This window comes from Crotalus tigris, unplaced genomic scaffold (assembly GCF_016545835.1).
Source record: "Crotalus tigris isolate CLP2741 ecotype Arizona unplaced genomic scaffold, ASM1654583v1 scf7180000018974.730210, whole genome shotgun sequence".
Lineage (NCBI taxonomy): Eukaryota > Metazoa > Chordata > Lepidosauria > Squamata > Viperidae > Crotalus > Crotalus tigris.
Genome location: NW_024097305.1, coordinates 44,359 through 65,888, shown reverse-complemented (window position 1 = coordinate 65,888; position 21,530 = coordinate 44,359). Strand labels below are relative to the sequence as shown.

At 37.5% G+C, this 21,530-nt stretch overlaps 1 protein-coding gene across 1 annotated transcript in view; it reads right to left on the bottom strand.

Annotated features, from left to right (window-relative positions):
- Window positions 1-1,063: 1,063 nt before the first annotated feature.
- PTPN14 (protein tyrosine phosphatase non-receptor type 14) overlaps window positions 1,064-21,530 on the bottom strand; it is a gene marked incomplete at its 5' end in the record, with an annotated part of 51,424 nt that continues 30,957 nt past the window's right edge. The window contains 6 exons of the mRNA XM_039358033.1: window positions 1,064-5,146; window positions 8,784-8,947; window positions 10,479-10,710; window positions 14,873-15,001; window positions 17,825-18,043; window positions 18,488-18,631. Coding sequence (XP_039213967.1) covers window positions 5,018-5,146; window positions 8,784-8,947; window positions 10,479-10,710; window positions 14,873-15,001; window positions 17,825-18,043; window positions 18,488-18,631 — 1,017 coding nt within the window. The remainder of the gene's footprint in view (window positions 5,147-8,783; window positions 8,948-10,478; window positions 10,711-14,872; window positions 15,002-17,824; window positions 18,044-18,487; window positions 18,632-21,530) is intronic.

Here is a 21,530-nt window from a genome sequence, read left to right as displayed (position 1 = left end):
CATGGATGATTTAAAAAGTAAATCATGCTAGGTTAGGGTGAAACTATTTAAGGAGTAGCAACTATCAAACCAATTGCTTTCATTGTATGCATGCTTTCATGGGCCATAAGACCATTCTGTTATGTAGTTGGGGAGAAAGATTATGAAGTGTACATTGCCAGATATTGTCATTCTGCACAATAATTTGCTTGCAATGATATGTCAATATTGCCTACAGATTTTCTATAATTCCATAGTTAATTATTGTTTATATTAACCCACAAGAGGGACATTATAATTTTTCTGAAATTAACTAAATTTAAACCAAGAAATTTGGTTCAACAGGCTAATGTGAAAGTTAATTTTATCTCAGAACTGGGGTGAATATTAGATTTATGTAAACTCTAGGAAAGGGACTATAAAATCATACTTCAACCTGATGTTCACTAATACATTTGAACACAAGTGTCTTAATCTAAAGCCCGCTTGAAATTCATCTCTCTATATTATCCAGTACAGGAACTGGGACTATAGCATCGTCCCCTGAAGCATTATGATATTCTGAGATTAATGACAGTTGCTTTTTTTAAAACTATCCTTGGATAAATTCCTTGAAGTAAGTTCTTTCTTGAAACTATTAAAATCATTAATACAATCAGTAACAGAAGGGTTCAATCAAGATCATGTGAGGTACTAATACCACTCCAGTAAGACACCTAGAATACTGCAACCAGTTTTGGTCTCCACACTATAAAAAAGATGCCGAGACTCTAGAAAAAGTGAAGAGAAGAGCAACAAAGATAATTAGGGGACTGGAGGCTAAAATTTATGAATTTTATAGGAAATGGGCATGGCTAGTCTAGTGAAAAGAAAGATTAGGGGAGACTAGCGGTGTTCCAATATTTGAGAGTCTGTCACAGAGAGGAGGGGGTCAACCTATTTTCCAAAGCACCTGAAGGCCAGACAGGGAATAACGGATAGAAACTGATCAAGGAGAGATTCAACCTGGAAATAAGGAGAAATGTTCTGGCAGTGAGAACAATCAACCAATGGAACAGACTGCCTTCAGATGTTGTGGGTGCTTCATCACTGGAGGCTTTCAAGAAGAGACTGGACTGCCATCTGTCAGAAATGGTGTAGGGACTCCTGCTTGGGCAGGGGGTTGGACTAGATGACCTACAAGGTCCCTTCCGACTCTGTTATTCTATTCAAATTTGAGTTAACTTTTGTTTTTACAGCATGACTTAATCAACACTGGATTCTTCAAATATTAACAAAAAAAAAGCTTTTGATGCTGTTGTTACTGCTGATGAGGGTCAATAAAGACTTTTTAAAATTAAGCTTATTAAGTTCAACATTAATCAAACTAAAGTAATATCTGCTTTAATGTAAGTTTTTTTTAACACGCTCCTTACAGTCATAGTGTGAAAATGGTTCCTTATTATATTAGTACTAGTGGCTTGGTCTTGGACATTGGTCTTTAACTCAGAAAGTTCTCCCTTGTAATTATGTGTGCAAGATAGGTATACACTGTGAGAAAAAGCCTTGGCAAAGTCTCATCAAAATTTGTTTTTTTAGTATCCATTATGTCTATTTATTAAATAATTTCTTTTGCTTTGCATACTTCTAGGACAGCCAAAACTATACTGATCACATCCTAAATCTCAGAGCAATCAGACCTTGGAGAGGATTATTTTCTCTTTCTAACTCCCTACCTGTCAGGCCAAATAAAGCAATGGGACTTGACAGCTCTGGTTTCAAACTTAATTCATCATTAGGAAATTATTCAAAAAACTATAACGAGATAACTAATTTAATACAATTTGCTTCAAGGTTTATTCCTTGGCCAGCTTCCCAGATACAAAGCGTCTCTGTTCAATTATCACGCAGATGCCACTAAAAGACTTTAAATGGTTTCAGCTAATTTAACAAGAGATATGTTGGCATTGGCAAAGATATGCTGGACTGGAAACTGCACATAAAGAAATAAGAGTCTCTAAAGGAGCATCAACAGAAGATGTTCTCTATATATTCTTTTCCCACATTGAAGGAAGCTTGAATTCTGTCTTTTTCTTAGCAAGACTGGGGTGAAGTACAATTGATCGGTGATTTAGACTTAACATGTGAAGATAGGGAAATAAGTTAAATCTATCCATATATATTTAGAAGTAAATCCTTCTGAGATCAATATGCTCCCAGGAACATATAGACAAGTCTGCAGGCTTAATCCCTACAAGTAACCTTGCAGATTTTTAAAAAATGAAAGTATATATCACACTATGTAAAATATAGTACAAGTAGTCCTCGGCTTACAGCCATTTGTGTCAGGTGCAAGAAATTAGGAGTCAAGGTGGTTCAAATGACTGCAGGTTTATTGCATGCTAATGCTCTCTACAAGAATCTGAACTACTAATGGTCAAAGCAAATTGGCAGTAGATAAGAGTCAACGGAATTCAAAGAAGACTGGACTTAGATCTCTTGTGGCTGCAAAGGAAACTCCCTCTTCCCTCAGTCTGCTCATCTCCTACAATTCATTTAGTGACCATTTCAAGTTACAATGACACTGAAAACAGTGACTTATGACAGTTTTCCACACTTACAACTGCTGTAGCATTCCCCACTGTCATGTGATCAAAATCTGGGCGCTTGGCAACTGGCAGGTTTTTATGACGGTTGCACTGTTCTGGAGTTATGTGATCACCGTTTGTAACCTTCCCAGCCGGCTCCCAACAAGCAATGGGGATAGCCAGATTCACTTAATAACTGCATGATTCACTTAACAACTGCAATGGTTCACTAAGCAACTGTGGCAAAAAAGGTTTAAGATGAAGTGCAACTCACTTAATAACTGCCTATGGCTGTAAGTCAAGGATTACCTGTATAATATAGATAGAAATAAAATGCAGGTGTCAAACATTATTTTAAGAGACATTTTCCCCATCTAATGTACAATGGGAATGCCTCTTCTATTCAAGAAACTGCCTGCCATGTCACTTTGGATGTTTATCTAAAAGAAAGTGTGCTGTAGAAAGTGTGACTGGTGCTCTGATATTCTTTTTATGTATATTCAACTTTAATCTATAGTTTATTCACAAAAATAACGTCATATCTTTTTAAAAAAAATCCCTATTATTCTTACATGTGGGATTGGTTAAAAAACTTGAATCTGGCTTAGTTCCACAAAGTCTGTAACCCGTCCTACCCATATCAGCTTTAACACTCTTGTCTAATTTAGAAATTGGGAGGGGGGAGGAATTAAAAGTATTTTTTTAAAAAGCAACACAGGATTATTGTTTATTAAAACTGGCTATGATAGTCAGATGGATGTTTTGATGGGCAAATCATATTGTTCTGTAGGAGGAGAAATAATTTGAATCAGGACCTTGGAGAGCAACAGCAAATCAGAGTGGACACAGCTGAGAAAAATGGGCCAATGATTATGTACCATCAAGTCACTGTCAATTCCTAGCGACAACATAGATTTTGTCCATGACAATCTGTTCCTAACCTGATTTTTGAGGGGCAATAAACCAACAGTCTAATCCAACAAAGTTATTATATTATGTGGAGACGATTAAAAATTATTTGTGAATCCAAGGGATGGATTGCTGACATACAACAAAGCCTGTAGACACTTAGGACACAAAGTGTCTAAAACCCCTACAGGGGTTTTAGAACCTAAAGACACTTAGGGCACATATCCAAACCATTAGAACAGTGTTTCTCAACCTTGACAATTTTAAGGCATGTGGACTTCAACTCCCAGAATTCCACAGCCAGCGATGTGGAATTCTGGGAGTTGAAGTCCACATGCCTTAAAATTGTCAAGGTTGAGAAACACTGCATTAGAATATTCTCTTTGGCAAACAATACTAAATCAGTAACAGTCGGCATTTCCTATTCATTTAAATTGATGTTTTTAAAACATTTTGAACTGTCATGTCCTTATACCTGTTGTCCTAGGCTAAAGGTAGTAATTGACTTATTAGAATTAACCTCAAAATCTATATGCATGTTACCTAGTAAGATTTCTAAAAAGAGCTATACAACCCTTCCCCATATATACGCTCCTTTAGAAGGAGAGAGACTAGAAAGGAAGTCACAGAAAGGGTGACTCTACAACTTTCAGCATGCACCAACAGAATATTCCCACCAAAATATGGCCACCAACAGAAAAAAAATCTTCAGATTTACTCTGTATGATTCAAAGAATAACCTGACTTGAAAAACGCCCCTGAACTGGGTATTTCACATCATGTGCAGGGCAATTTCTAGACTCAAGATACAGCATCAACTGTAGGACTTAGGATTGATTAGATCTTGCTCGGACCCTAAAAAAGCCTCTTAGAATAGATCTCATTCCAGTATTTCAGCTATTTTATAGCTTTAAATATTGCTATTACTCATCATCTAGGTACTATGATCATACTTGTTTTGTACTGAACCCTTGGGATCTTGAGTTTATTGGAAATCCCACTGCTATTCTGTAAGGCACTGCATATATCATAGAGGGCAAAAATGTGTTCCTTTTCAATAATATTATAGACATATATCTGCTTTTAAATTTGAACAAAAGTCAAAAATACATTTTTAAGTTGGTTTTTCTTCTATGTGCACAACCCTGAAAACAGATTGCTAAATACTCTTTTCACAAAAATAAAATAGAATACAATAAAATAGCAAAGCTGCCTTGCATGTCATATAGAAATGCAATGGTCAAGAGAACATCTCCAGATAGGATTATTTCCTGTCCTAAAGACAGATTACAATGAAGAGATGTGTCAAATGTGGTTCTATCATTTTAAGGTCACCCCATGTTCCACCAATTAAGAAAGTTCACACATCATTAAAAAAAATAAATTATCTCATATAAAATCATCTGCAAGAAGAACAAAGTGTCCTTATCATTGAGGCAATTTTGATCAGGTGTCGCAAAATACTGCAAAGCAAGAAGCTTTGTAGAAGGGTGATTCTCAGCCAAACCAAAATGGCTGTCTAAATAACTGAATGAAAAGGTGCTGTGTCTCTTTTGAAGATGTTAAATGAGCCTGGAATTTTGTAGAAATAAGATGAGGACTTGGTAGACAAATTTATACTGTGCGATAGTTTGGATCATGAACATTCTCTGTTCCCTCAGATGTTGAAGCATCACTGGAACGTCTACTTTCTGCAAAGAGGAAGAGAACATTCATAACAATATTTTCATTGTAGAGCTAAACAAAATAATGTAGAATTCATGCAACTGTTGCATTTGCTTTCTTCAAATCACTCTTTTTAATTCTTACTCTGCACCATTAAATTCCATTGCTATATTAGTTAATGGCTTTCTTTTTTTTCTGGGAATCATAACAGTAGGAGAAATATAAATACAGAAGAACAACTAAGTCCAGGTTTGCATACCAACTTGGGAAGTATCAACCTAAAATTAAACTGGACAACAGTCTTCTTCCCTGTGAATTAGAGATCCATTTAGTTTCATTTCTCTTGTGCTCTAAATTGTATCAGACACATGCTTCTTTATTCATGGGAAGAGTTTTCATGTGAAAAAAACCCAAGAAGAGTGAATTGTTGATATAATAGGAGATTATTAGCAAATATTTGTTCTAGAGCAGACATATCAAACTCGCGACGTCATGTGACATCCCACAACATATTGGAGCTTTTCCCCATTGCTGGCAATGGGGTGGGCACGTTTTCTTCGTGACGCGTCCTACCTGCGGGCCGGCAGTTTACCACCCCTGTTCTAGAGGATTGTTATCTGTGTCATAGCAAGAAAAGAAGTGATTCAACTCATATTCTGCAACTAGTATAATTCCAATAATTAACTATCCTCAGAATGGCCATTCTGATTTTTTAAAATGTGTCAGTTAAGTCCAAAAAGACATCTAAAGACAATTTATTAGAATGATGCTTAATAAGATATATTTAGAACTCATGGCCTCATACCGCTAGTGAGACAAATATAGGAAGAAGACTGCAAAAGCTAAGAGGTGCTGGTAGCCCTTGCACAGTGGGTTCTATGCAGCACAACAGAAATGAATACATAAAGATGCTTTAGAATATTTTATTTACTGTACTGTTTTACTTTAATAAATAGTGTGTGAACACCAGAACATAAACATCCCATGAAAAAACAAACATGTCTCAAAACAAAAGTGATTACCTAGCGATGGAGATATGACTCACAGGCTATCAAAACTGAGATGAGAACAAGGCAGAGATTTTGAATGGGGGAAAAAAATAGGGGAAGCCATAAATATGATAGTAAATAAAACTGGCCATTATCTTTATGTGAAAAGAATTAAGAGAATAGTATGATTAGTTAGAAAGGCATATTTGTTATGTTGAAACAAGCACTTCTCATTCTAAACAATCATCCAGTAGAGAACTATACAAGATGACTCTTTAGTCTCACTTTAGGTCAGTATTGATCCCAGTAGATCTCTCCAACTATTATCAAGCATTCATTTATTAATTTAAATATTTGCTCAATGATTCAATTCATATTTGCCCATTGTTGTCTAAGAAAAATAACCAAGCTGGCTTCAGTGTGGTCCTACCACTGTACATCTTTCAGCATGCTCTTCAAGCTATCATTTACCATTCCAAACAGCCCTTCCTTTTCAAGGTAATTATTGTATTTGACTGGATGTTTACAGCCTTTAGAGCATGCTTAAAAAAATAGTATTTCTCTATAAATTTATTTCAAATTTAAATGTAAAATAGGTTTAACTATTTCATCACCAAACTGTTTCATCATGTCTTGAAATGTAGATATATACATGTCCAGAAAGGGAAAATCTGACAGTATTTTTAAATCAAGACTGATTTTATTATGTTTCATTGTTTTGGTTTATAGGTCTTATTGTCTAGATCCCATTCTAAAACCTCTAGGTATATAGTGTGTTGCAAACCAATCAGCTGAACTTGTTTCTAATTATATCTACTGTAAATAACTTTTGGTAGATGAACAGAACAAAACTATTTTTGCAGAATGAATGAATAAATGAATGAATGAATGCAGCAGTATATACAGTGACTATTATGTTATTAACAGGGCCACTCTTATAACAGCATCATCAAGTTTAGAAAAGCAAAGAGTACCTCTAGCATGATCAAAACACAAATCTAAACTTCAACATCCACATTTTTTTTCCTGATAGAACTTTCATTAGCAGAAGCAGGATAACACCATTTCCTTATCCTCTGCAGCCCTTAGCCATCCTTAATATTTGCTTTGGAAGTTTAAAGAAACATTGAGAGGTATAATTGGGGTTATAGATAGAAGTCTTACTATGAGGAGGGAAGTTTCCTTGTGCAAAGTTTGTTCTTTATAAGGAACAGTTCTTAACCGGTTTCAATATTTGTATTTTTGTATTCACTGGTCACTGATGTTACTTTGTTTCCCTGATAAAGATATTTCCTTAGTTAATTTATTCCAATAAAGAACAAATTTCAAAAGTTGTTATTGTATCTGAATTTGACAAGTGTTTTACAACAGAGATATGGGGTAGTTGTCTTCAAACAGGAAAGTTGAAGGACTGTCTTACTGAAGACATAGTAAACTTGTTTGGTGTTCTCCAGAAGGCAAGAAACAGTGAGTTGAATGGATAATGCAGATTTTAATTGGTCATCAGAAAAATATCCTAATGATAAGAGCTGTTTAACAATGAAACTTTATTAGTGGACTCCTGTATTGAAAAAAGGGCTGGAATAGCTGATTTCAAGATTCATTCCCATCCTAACTTTCTATGATTTTTGTAGGTAGCACAGTTCTTTCCCAGTGCAATTCCCATCACCTAGAGATTTGAAACAAGTACAGATAAGGATCTCAGTTTTCTTCTTCTCAACTTTGTTAACTTTCGTACCTTACCAAAGAATGCTGTCGTGTGGAATTTGATCAACAGCAGCCAAAATTGCTTTGCTAAGCTAGTTAGAACATAGTTCAATCTAAGCAAGAAAAAAATGCAGGCTAGTTTGAACTCGCAGGGCTTAACCCAACTCTTAATAGCTGAGTGTTTGACTTTCAGTCTTAATTTTTGTTATTTGCTGCAAAAACAAATCTATGACAATATTCTTGTTTTCTAAGTCAACTTCAAAACCACTTAAGAGGGTAGGGAGAAGTATTGGACAGTGTGTTTTCAAAATTCTTTTTTTAAACTTGAAAATAGGCAAGTGGGGGATGGGACATGCAAAATTATTCATGGAGAGGAGATTTGTCTCTTTTTCTCATTGTACTACAAGCTGGGATTTGGAGACTCCACCATGAAATTGCTGAACTAGAACTAATTAAGAAGTTTCCTTCCATTTAGATTTGAGTGGAGACATTTGTTTTCTGTTCTACTACAGATGTTAATTAGCATACTTTACTGGGATGGCTGGATTATTACCAATGACTGTTGTTCTGAACGGTCAATTTACTTATCTTGAGCTTTGCAAAGATCCCCCCTCCCTTTTTTTGCATTCCACTGGCATTAGGCTTCATTCCTTTTTCATGTCTCTGTGTGTTTGCAGATGCATAGGTCAGTGTGTATAACTATGTTGATACTTTGATGGCTGATTGAGGCTCCTGCCACAATAAGAAGTGTATTCTGATTATACTATCTGCTTACATAATCCACATTTGTTAGTTTTTAAGGACCCACAAGAATGTGGCTTTTGTGGCACAGTGTAATATGATGACCCATTTAGTATTGATGGATCTTTCCCTGCATACATTTCTACTTCATCCTGCAGTGGCACTCACTGGATTGCACCTCTTCTTAGGAAGAAATAAATAACTTCAGGAAGACCCTTTTGCTTACCTCATTGTGTTCCAAGCAGCCAATCATAAGTTCTGTCAAAATAACCACACCTGTCCTCCCTACTCCAGCACTACAGTGCACAACAATTGGAGGGTTGCTATTATTACTGCTGTCCAGAATGCTGTTGGTATGACGGCGCACCGACTGGATCTCTTCCAAATAGGCTGCAAGGTAGGAATATAAACAAAAATTACATTTCCCATATCTGTTGCAGTTTTACATAAACAATGGCAAATAAGTTGAGGAGAGCAAGTTTCTTTTTAAATTATGATATTTTATAGTTCTTAGGAACCTCTAATTATTTGGCCTCTAGACAGCAAACTGCACTGAATTCAAAATGCCAGCAGGGTGTCAATTACTACTTGGGACTTTAAATTAATCAGCTGTTTAAAAAAATACCCACACACACTCTACCACCCTTTGCAAATCCCAAGGTCCCAGAAGCAGATGACTGTAGACATTACTTACAGCAATTCCTGCGATTAACAGGCTGGGATCAGAACAACAGAAACTTTCCCCAGAAACATGCCTGCTGGAACACTATCTAATGGGAAGGGGCCATCCATCTGGCCCTTTCCTTACCTTGCAAATTGTGTCTGAATTTCAAATATTTCGGCCCTACTCTTAACTTCCAAGTATCATTTCTGGGCCTAGTGAAAAGTCTAAATAGCAAAACAAGCAAACATCAGGTTTGCCTTTAGCTGCACAATAGTTGCTAAAGACAGACTCTTTGACAACAACGATCTGTGATGTTAAACAAGGCACAGGAATGCTTAGCTCTACTGAGGCATTCAGCTTTAATAGCTACTGAATGAAGAAGGGGAAGAGAGTAAGGGTATTATGTCCTTCATGTAATTGTTTCAGCTACTTTACAGAGTTTTTGAGCCAAACTTCTCTAATGGGGAGCCTTCGGTATCCAAAGAGGTTCTTAGAATGTTATAGTGTATACATAAACAAAGTATTTTAGAACAGTCTGGTCATCAACCCATCAAGTGCCACTGTATGCAATCCCTGGCAACTGTTCTCAGGAGCACAACTTAATAACTCTGCACATTATGTAGTCAGTGTCGAATTTTTTTGCTACAGATTCTCTGAGAACTTAACCACTTCTGTGTATGGCCAGCACTTCTGAGCAAAGTAAGTTCTTTAAAGTGATGTTATCAATTCAACTATATATTCTATATATTGAAATGTAGGATCTGAGTTCCTCTCTTTGGGAGAATCAGATTAGAAAACCAACTGCTGATCCTTATTCTGTGTGTTTTTCCTCTAATCCTGAAGTTAATCTAATACAGTATTTTTCAGACTTGACAACTTTAAGATGTATGAACTTCAACAACCAGAAATGGAGTTGCATGCTGGCTGGGAATTCTGGGAGTTGAAAACCAGGCATCTTATAGTTACTAAGTCTGAAAAACACTGACCTATGAGAAGCTAAGCAAAACCTTGCGAAATCGTGATCAACACATAAGAACATTATTTAGGTACTCTATGGTGATGAAATGAATTGTTAGGTTATTGCATTTACTTTTGTAACATAATAGGATTCATTTCATCAAGAAAATACAATGATCATCTATTTGTTATCTTTCCTTATAAAATATTTCTTAACAATCCTCTTTTGCTCTACCCTCTCCCCTTTCCCTGCCCCTAGCACCAATAAACACAGTTGCCATTACATGTAGGAAAGCTTACAAAGGAAGTCTTGCTCTCCTGGACAAGCATGATCTGGCCAGTTGGTGTACTGTAAATGCCACACAGTCTTCTCCTGTCCTAACAAAAGGTGCTTGACCTTCAGGCCTGTTGTAGCATAGCAACCAGAAACAGTCCGGAATTTGGTGGTCACTTTGAATTTTCCATAAGTGGCTGAGCTATGTTTTGAGCCAAGTTTTGGCCAATAACGATGGCTTTTGGTTCTTCCTCTTTCCTACACCGCCCCAAATGGAAACAGAAACAAAATTAGCAACCATTCCTGAAACAAAAGAATAGATCAAGTACTATGTTGGCATGATATAGGTGTTACAATGTCAGAATAACATTAGAATCACCTGGATTCAATTCCCCATACAGTTCACTGGATAGCTATGGGTTATTATTTTCTTTTAGCCTTGTTATGCAAGTAACATAAGTTATGGAGAAAACTCCATCAGACTTCTTTGGAGAAACAATAAGATGAATAAATAAGTTAAACAGCCATTCAATCCTGCGTCTATCACTATTATTTTTGTCTTACCACTGACTAACCTATAATATTTTTAAATTGGCATAAACAGTCAATGGAACTGAATAAATAGAAATTGAATGAATGAATGAATGAATGAATGAATGATCCTAACCCGACAACTAATTTGGCAGCATCCAAGATCTATAAAATACATGTGCCACTCTATACGCAATAGACCTTATATTCAATAACTTGCCTGATAATCATAAATGTGTATGAAGAAGCAAGATAAAAAAAGTATTGATGCTTTTGAATGTCAGGAATTGGAAAAGAAACTCCTGATAATATTATAGATAGCCAAAATAACAAATATATGAATAACTGAACAACTCATCTCACAGGTCTGACTCAAGGCATAAATGAACAGACTCAAATTATCCTACTTCCAACACATTACACTAAGTCCATCTCTCTAGAAAAGGCTCTAATACTGGAAAAAGGTAAAGGTGGGAGGAAAGAGAAGAAGAGAACAACCAGCAGTTGTATCTGGATGGACTCAGATACAGTGCAGTGCAGTGCACCATTGGAAAACCTGGAAGACCAATGAGGATGGAGAAGTTCAATCTACGTAATTGCTGAGAGTTAGCATTGACTTGATAGCACATAATCAGTCAGAGGTGACCAAGGTTCCATGGAACAGAGTGGGGCTGGGAGAAGCAGAACAGTTTTCAGCCAATGCATTATCACTACAATTAGTCCTCCCTTTCCTGAGTTCAGTTTGCATTAGTATTAGAAGATGAACGTCACAGAATTGCAGTAGGCTGGAAGAGAAGGAACAGATTATAGAAACAGATATGAACTTTTAGACAAGGGACATAATGTTTTATGTTTTAACTCTTTGTGTTTTACAGTTTTTAAAATAATTGCATATGTCTTTAAATTTTTGATGGAGAATTGCCCAGGGTTGGCTGAAAAATGGGTGGCTATATAAATGTTTTAAACAAACAAACAATTATATGAACACTTATGCACATGCATACACAATCAGTGTTTCTATGCTACCATTGGAAAAGAGGACTCTCTCTGCAAATATTACAGAAATGCAAATTAGTATAACAATTTCCAGAACAATAATCATTAGAAGTTTGTTCCAAATGCCAACAGAGTTTACATCAAAGAAAGATTACACTAAGAAACAACTCTAAAAAAAACTCCAACAAAAATCTAAATAAAATAGCTTTATAGGGTAAATCAAGAACTCTAGGTCAAGCGCACTTTATGTCACGAGCATACAAGATGTTCAGAGTCTGAAAAGTCAACAATGCAAACTGATCCTCTGTCTGGGTATCATCCCATGCACCTATTCCCATTCAGGAGACTGTGAGAAATATCTGGAGAGTTTTGCAGTAGTTCAGGAGTAGCCCAAGAAATTAAGAAACAGGTATAAGGATACTCAGAGAATGATTTAAATTCTCCTGGATTGCTCCATATCCCTAAGATTGCACTTCTCTCTCTCTCTCTCTCTCTCTCTCTCTCTCTCTCTCTCTCTCTCTCTCTCTCTCTCTCTCTCTCACACACACACACACACACACACACACACACACACACACACACACAATCTCAATTTGGGTCACAAGACTGCCCTGTTCTCTTTCTGTGGCTGCTTAGGAAGCAACTTTTTCCATGGCCCAATTATTCTGTAACGGTGTATTTAATGGACTCTTGCTCCCCCTTCTGAACAGCTGATAGCTGTAAATGTTTAAAATAGGAATGATCGAGAACAGCTGACCCTCTATGCCTGTAAAATCTATGCATCTGAACTGGATTCAGACTGCTGGTTGCTGGTGCGTCCCAGTTTTGCAATGCAATGTACAGTTTGGGGGTTATCTGTTTTGCTTGGCATAGAACAGCAGACATCCCCCCCCACTTGATACTTTTATACAGGAACAACAGCTTTTGGTCTCCTTGCAGCTGATAAGGATTCCAGTACGCAAAGGTGGCCTTGGTTGAGCTGAGAATGTCGTTCTTTTCAAATAAGAGCAGCTTTGTATTCTCAGAATTCACTGGAATTCTGTTTGCTTTGTTTGGCATGCTACAACCTTCTAATGGAGCTAGAATGTTACAAACAAGGTTGTAATGGTTGAGTCATCCCAGGCAGAAGTTCAAAGGATTTAAAACAAAACAAAACTGAAGAGTAAAGAGCCAGCAAAGACAAGCACGTTATTTCAGACTTTCCTACAGCACAAAAATCTCACGTGCATAATCACTCAGGCACCCCTCGCTCAAGGGTATTGTAGGATAAAACCGGGGCCTGCTGCAGAACAGTTCCTGCTATAACAGAGGACAAGCTGATCAAAAGAGAGAGAACAAATCCACAGAGGATGACATGTTTCAAGATTTGAAAAAAAAATGGAAAATTTGTGGCATAGAGCCTAGTTATTTGAGAGATCACCTATTGTAGGGTTGTTTTTGCCTGTCCCATGAAACTGGACAGAATCTTCTCTTTTTCTATGAGTATAGTGAGCACACTTCTGATCAATCTTTGTGTTTCATTTATCAAACAGTGTGATCTTGTGGAACTTAGAAATCTGCTTTCTTCTTCCAGGTTATCTGCTGGGATGGCTCCCAGCCTAATGCTGTTCAGGAAGCTACTAAAGATCGAGCTCTGGTTGAAAGTTGACCTTAGTTAACAGTTTTGGTTTGGGGTGGGGGTGGGTTGGTTGGTTGGTTTGGTTTTATGCAGTTTCTGGATTGCTCATGTTTTGTTTTTGTCCTTTGTATTTTTTTTTCTTTTTTAATTGTAAGCTGGCCAAAGTCAATGGGAATCCCATTGACTTTGGGCAGCTTACAATAAAAAATAATATATATGTAATAAATGTAGTAAATACACATTTCTTCTCCTTGTATTTTCTTACTTGGTTGTCAAAACATCGTGTGTGTGTGTGTGTGTGTGTGTGTGTGTATTAAAATTAATGTGGCCACTGGCCAGTTCAAGTTATCAGTAAGCCACTTGACTTTCAGTTGGTTTCTTCTGCAACCCCCATCAGTCTATACTAGCATAGCTAATTGCAAGGCTGTGTAGTTGTTTTATTAGTTTATATACCCCTTTGTCTCCAGAAACAAACAGTACGTTATATTGGAATCTTCCTTTATTTTATTCTCATCACAACACCAAGAAGTAGGTGGAACCAAGAAAAACTGAATTTGTAAATTGCCTACCCGATTTGATAGGATTTATTATTGCCATAAACAGACTCAGTTTTTATGTTATGTTTAGAGAACTAACAGCTCTTCTTTTTTCCTCCCCCCCCTCTCTCCTGTTCCAAATTTGATTCTTTACTATTTTATGTCATCAGATATTCTATATAATGAGAATACCAGGCAAGATATAAATGGATCTTACTCAGCCCCCGTGTTACTAGGATGATTTTGAAATCTCTGTTGGGTAATAATTAGTGTTAACTTAGAAATAACGTGTGCTGGGTTCATTTCCATATTTAGCCATGTTTCTCAATGGCTTATTGTTTCATACTGTTGATACCTTAACTGCTATTTGTGTAATGATTATGGTTACTCTCCAGTATGTATTTAAAATTCTCTTCCTTCTGTCACATTCGAAATGACACTTTTGTAACTCCTTGGGAGATCACTGGATAGAGGAGAGAGAACATGCCTAAGGCTTTTATGGATCTCACAGTTCACCTTTTCTGGAAGAGAAAGTTTCCTAACTCGTTTTCTTGGCTTCATGAGAGGAAGTGAGGGGAACATGTGAGCCTGGGAAATGGCCAGAGCTTTTAACACTTCACTTAACCACGGCTCAGCCTGATTTCAAATGCAGCTTGTCTATCTCCTCTGAAAAACTTTTTCCTGGCTGGGAAGCTTCTGTTTGTGTTTCACTGCAGATGTTTCCTGTCCTGTTACATACCTCTTCTGCTGTCACCATGGCTATCACATTGACTCCTTCCTCCCACACCATTTGCCAGAAATCATGGCATGTTTGTGGCAATGGTCCTTGTGTAGCTATATAGTGCCATTCTTCTCCACCTACTGTCACCTAGGAAAGAGAGAGAGAGAGAGAAATTACTTTCATAACTGCACAACTCTCCTATGGGTGCTTATAACATGCTGAGCTGATCTACCCATCTTTGCTCTTCTTAAGGCCGGACACCAAATAAAGTTTAGGTTTCTATCTATTAGTTCAAAGTAGAAGTTCAATATATTAACAATATTCAAGTAATTGGACTGTTCTTAGCCTAACTTTGATGGAAACAGCACATTTGAAAACAAAACGAACAAAATACAACCTAGACCTAGAAGAAAAGTGTCAGTCTAGAAATGAGGCAACTTCTTGTTTCTGGTTCTCCTATGAAATATTGTCTCCTTGTCATCCCTCCCCATTCTAATATTTTTCTGCATAAATTTTCTGATAAAAAATTTCTGTTTATGTCACCTATAGTCACCATTCTATAACTCTTATTCTGTATCTAGAAATGCATCTGTATGAAGTTTCCAGCAGCCTATGTTCCATCTGATAATGTATGTTTATTTTCCAGAGATGAAAAATTTAGCACTTGTATGTCTCAATTTTAAAAAAGGGAGAGCTCAGAGATGATATGTTGATGGTGGTAAAAAAAAAAGTAAGCATGTTGATAACTGAATTTACAGGGGTTCTCAACCTTGCCAACTTTAAGACTTGTGGACTTCAACTCCCAGAATTCCTCAGCCAGCAAAGCTGGCTGAGGAATTCTGGGAGTTGAAGTCCACAAGTCTTAAAGTTGGCACGGTTGAGAACCCTGAGTTAATACATATGGATAGAATGTTTGTAATTTCAGCAACCTGGACAAACAAAGTATAAAAAAGGCAGGCAACCCAACCAAGACTGGAAGAGGAGTAGGATAACTCTTATCAGAATATTAAGGGAGTTCAGCTTTGGTTAGAATTCAACTTCCCAGAACAAGGAATAAAACTCCATAAAGAGTCTAGAGTGAAAGAATGGCCTGGTACGTGGAAGAATAATATTATCCTGACTCACCATATTAGATATTGTTAACTGGGAGAAAATCACTTGCTGTGTGAATGAGGCGGGAAAAAAACTGCAGATGGAGTTTCACCTTCTGAGCAAAAAGAACATCTGCTTGGCTTCTGCCTCAGCCACTTGGAGTGCAGGAAAAAAAATGTACTGGCAACACACAGAGTTGTATATGACTACAGATCAGCACATGCCCCGACATGTGCTACAGAACAATGTGTTTATGTCCAATACTGATATACCAGATGAAATATGAGGTTTTAAAACTGACTAGGGAGAATTCTTCTTGGCCCTTGCCACCTGATGGGGTGAAATTATGCCTTCCCAAACAATTTCTCCTCCCATAGATAGATGAAAAATGTTCCATTCAGTAATCAGTCATCCAAGCTAAGGCAGATTGTGCCAAAAGTACCCAATATCTTCTAGCCACCAGGTCTTTTGGCAGAAATCTGATAGGATTCTGATTTAGAAGGCTTTTAACTCAACAGGGGGTTTTAGTATTGCAAATGATGATCAAACAGCTCTTGGAACTCAAGAGAAATGTCTTGCAGGAAGTATAGTTAGTGCTAAAAATTATTTGGACCAAAATGAAAAGTTATCATTACAAACAGATGTAATTCATTTTTTTTAAAAAAAAAGCAACAACAAACTGTTAGATAGAAATATGGAATGATTTTCTTCTAAACTCTTTTATTGTAGAAATGATTTTCAGTGTCACTATCAGTTACATCATAAGGCCAAAAGATTTGCTTTGAAAACGTTGCCCTAGCCATCTTCTTAGGTTTCATGCAGGGTTGTTTTGAAAATACAGGAGGGTAAGAAAAGCCATAAACATTGCCTTAAACCAACTTCTTTTGCAAATATTCAGCAGTTTCAGATTCAGATTGCAGAATAAAACCAAGAATAAAGCCAAGTCAGGCTCGAAGGATGATCTGGATTGTAATCTAAGATCAACTAAAGATGCCAGTTGTTTCATCTATCCATGGATTTCTATATACAGGTGCACTGGCAGCTTACTAAAACTTGTTAAAACAATTATAAAATTGAGATCAAATAAGAACATGAAAATACTTAAAGCTGACTTTGCAAAAGTAATAAGGCCTTTTAATAGCAGAAATGAAAACAACAGAAATAAAATTAAAGAACTGCCATCAGACAGAGTCTGAAGAAATAAAAATGTTCTATGTCTGGAAACAACAACAACAAACCAGAATAGGTTGCAGAAGAGAAACTCTGGGAAGGGGCCATCATGGAGTCAATCAGCTGGGAAGCCATCATCCACTAAAGCTCAAACTTTTAAGAGCACAAGGCAGAAACCTTCAAAAAGACTACATATATAGAGTAGTCTTTTTTTAGGCCTATTTAGTGCTTTTTTTTCTTAAAAAAAAAAAAGGTGCGGGAACTCACACACATCATACAACCTGCCCTGCCTACCCTACAAGGTTCCATCCAAAAAAGGTGCTGGAACTCCGTTCTGGACGTTCTATGACAAAAAAAGCCCTGGGCCTATTCCAAATAAAGATACGAATTTACATTACAGAAAGCCTCCTTGTACTAGTGTGCTCCTAGATATTTAATGAAATACAATCCAGGTAACATCACTGATTCTCAAATTTTCCCTTCCACAGGCTCATTCACTGCCCTGAGGCAATCACTGTCTTCCCCCACATAAATTAGGGATATAGAAGATAGCAACAAAATCATTTGTCTGTTTTGCTCAAAAATACATTTTGCTGATTTTAATAGTACAATCTTGAGTATCTGGGAATGGGGCCCAAATGAAGCCAAGTGATTACTCCTCAAAGTAATTAAACTTCTATTAGCCACAATTCTTTCCCTCGTCATTACCTTTATGTGTGATGCATTGATGTAGCCTGTATTGTTTTCTTTGGTGGGTACCAGCTCCACTCGGTTCTCTTCGTATGGAATGACTTCTCTGACACGATTACGTTCAATATTCTCAGGGAGAATGGCAGTGGTGAAAATTCCGTCTGCCTTCTTCTTTGGAATCTGCTCATATTCGGTGAACACCATCCCCTCTTCCAGTTTTCTCCTCAAGGTTTTGCACTACATTTTCCATTAAAGATATAAATGAAAAGAGAGTGTTTGTCTACAAGTCTGTTCCAATTTTTTCCAATTTGCTCTTCCTTACTTTAATTCATCCTCATACAGTTGTTTGAGGATATATTAGTAAAGGGAAGGGGCTCCCTATGCTACTGCTAGCAATTTAAAGGTAAGAAAGAATAAAAGTGTCCTATTGTTTAGAGACAAACAAAACTGCTCATGGACTAATTCATGGGTAAGACTTACATGACCTAGCATAGGTCCCAATATTTTTTCCCATGTTTCCCATGTGATCCCATACATATCATCCCAATTTTACAATTAACAAAAGTATAATATACTATTGCCCAAGTATTTTTAAATAAAACCTTTAAGAATGACCATTGCTGACAACCTCCTCCCAAAAAAGAAAAAAAATCTGTTTTGTTTTGCAAGTCCTATTCTTACCCGCTCATCCATTGGCACCTTGGCTCCTTCATCTTGGCTATCCTCAGGCACTGGAACTCGAGCAACTGAGAGTCCATTGAGTGCTGCCAACATCAAGGGCCTCTTCTGGGCTTCCAGGCCTGCCATCTTCTGTTTCTCTAGATACTTTTGGCAAGAAAAGGCATGCTTTCATCTCAGGATGATTAGAAACAATGCCAGCAGAATGTTGGAATGTCGTTTTAATCTCCCACAAAATCTACAACACCAACTGAGGAGTGCAGATGATTGTCATTAGCAGAACAAACCCAAATGCATCTCCTAAACTTCCTATTATTTCCTTGGGGAAAAGAGATAATATTCTGACATGAATGCAGAATTTTAATTTCAAAGAAACTGTCTCACAATACAGACGACTTGTCATAAAAGGCAGTCCTTTCTCTCTTTCATATTCTCCGTCAAATGTAAATGTTAGCTACAGAATGAGCAACCCAAGCTTGCCAAGCAAACTACATATATATATTAAAAATAACCAGATTGCTAATATACTTTAAATCAGGGGTGTCAAACTCAATTTCATTGAAGGCCGCATCAGCATTGCAGTTGCCCTTGGGGGGTTGGGTGGGTGTGGCCAGGATGGGTGCGGACTACTGGGTGGGCATGACCAGCTCTACATCGTTCGCATCAAGGGTGCCTGTGGGGGTCTGAACAGGAGTGGGACAGATGTGAGGGTCTCCGGCAGAATGGGGCAGGACTGGGGCAAGCGCCAAGGCATGATGCATTTCTTCAATCCTCACAAAGGGTGACACCTCCCCAGCATGCACCCAGGGGGCGGGGCCAATGCAGCAGGGGCTGGTTCCTTGCTGTTTCTAGACGGCCTCGTGGAGCTAAGACTGAATGCATTTCAGCATAGATGACCACCACAAAATTGTACATTGGCTCCCGGCTGGCCTGGGCCAGGGCCAAAGCAGCGGGGGCCGTTCCCTCACTGTTTCCAGGATGGCTTCGAGGGCCACATGAAACCACTTCACGGGCCGCATCCAGCCCCCAAGCCTTGTGTTTGACATGTCTGCTTTAAATGATGTTGTCATGCTGAAATTAAAATGAGCTCCATTATGTATAAACTGAATAAAAATACATCTCTCCTCACCCATCCACCCAAATCCCACCGAATAGATCAACTGGAAAGGGTTCATAGTAGGTAAGCATTATGTAAATGTGCAAAGCTGTGAAATGTAAAAAAGGAACTCTTTCTCTTTCAGCCTCTATGGCCCATTTCTGTTAGATTCAAAAACTACATGTACCATCAACTCGCCATTTGTGATGCCATCTCTCAGACTTCATGAAAGTTCCTGCAACTTTTTCAATTGCTCCCAACTAACAAAAGAAAGGGCATTCTTCAAGAGGATAAGGGGGTATCATAAAATGTCAGCCATCTTCTCTTCTTTCAGCTTGGTAATAATCTACCTTTCAAATATATTATCCATAGATTTATATGTTGCCTGAAAACATTCTCAAATATTTTTCAGGGTTCAACTAGTCTCTTTACACAGTTCTTAAAATTAAAACTGTCTTACAAGTCTGTAATAATAATAATAATAATAATAGTAGTAGTAAAGTTGGAAGGGACCTTGGAGGTCATCTAGTCCAACCCCCTGCTCGGGCAGGAAACCCTACACCATTTCGGACAAGTGGCTGTCCAGTCTCTTCTTAAAAACTTCCAGTGTTGGAGCATTTACTGCTTCTGGAGGCAAGCTGTTCCACTGATTAATTGTTCTCACTGTCAGGAAGTTTCTCCTTAGTTCTAGGTTGCTTCTCTCCTTGATTAGTTTCCACCCGTTGCTTCTTGTCCTGCCTTCAGGTGCTTTGGAAAATAGTTTAATTCCCTCTTCTTTATGGCAGCCCCTGAGATATTGGAATACTGCTATCATGTCCCCCCTTGTCCTTCTCTTCATTAAACTAGACATACCCAATAAATAGCTGCATTTCAGATCTAAGTAGTCTGGCTTGATATTGAAAGCTTTAAGGGAAACTGTTCTTCTGATTCACACCCCTCCCTGCCCCCACCAAGCCTTACCACTTCATAAACCTTTCTGGGGAGTTTCCAGAACTTCAAATGACAACAAAAATATACCTAGTTATCACTGGGTGACCCGAAAACAACAAAAGCCAAGGAGTGGTGAACTAGGGAGGGGTTGGGTAAAAAAAAAGTACCCTGGCTTGAAAATCAAATTAATGTTCTGTCAACTTGAGCAGCCTGAGTATCTAGATGTTGGATTTCTTGTTCACTTTGGAAATATGAGAACATGAGCAATTCTATATTTCTGCTCTTATCAGTAAGTCTGCTTTCAGGTGAAGAAAATAAACATTTATTCATAACAGAACAGATTTAAACTAAGGAACTAACTGTAACAATGACAAGCAACTTGACTAGCTTTCAAAATGGAGGCAGATAGCTTATCAATGGCCACTAGCTATGACAACTATTTGCTATTTCAACAATCAAAACAAGGTATCTCTGGATATCAGCTGCTGGAGAATAAAAGCAAGATGGTGCGGTTCACCCATGTCCTGCTTGTAAACTTCCTCATGACATCTGGATGAGTACCACAGCAAAAGAATGTTGGCTTGGACATGTTTTTAATGTGATCCAGCAGGTCTCTTACTGTCTTCTTACCAATTCAGACGTCGCATCTGCTTATGCATCAATGGATTCTAGTGTCTTCTATTTTAAGTATTCTGAAATATTTATGCTGACTCTGAATATGATCCAAGACAACATTTTATCTATTTCAATCATTTTTATGTAAATTTTCTAAAAGACAGTTAAAAACTTTTCAACTTTGCTACTCACTTCAGTGAGAGACTTAAACTAAGTTTCTAGCCAATATGATTATACAGTAACTGCAGTTTAATAAAGACATTCTTTGACCTGATTTTCCCCCCCCATAGCCCATATGTTCAAACAGAGGCATATGCCCTTAATTTAAATTTAGCTTTGAAAGAGGTTTCTTTTTAGTGACATAGCAGATATTTCTTTTCAACTGTAACTTATGGTATCGTTCAG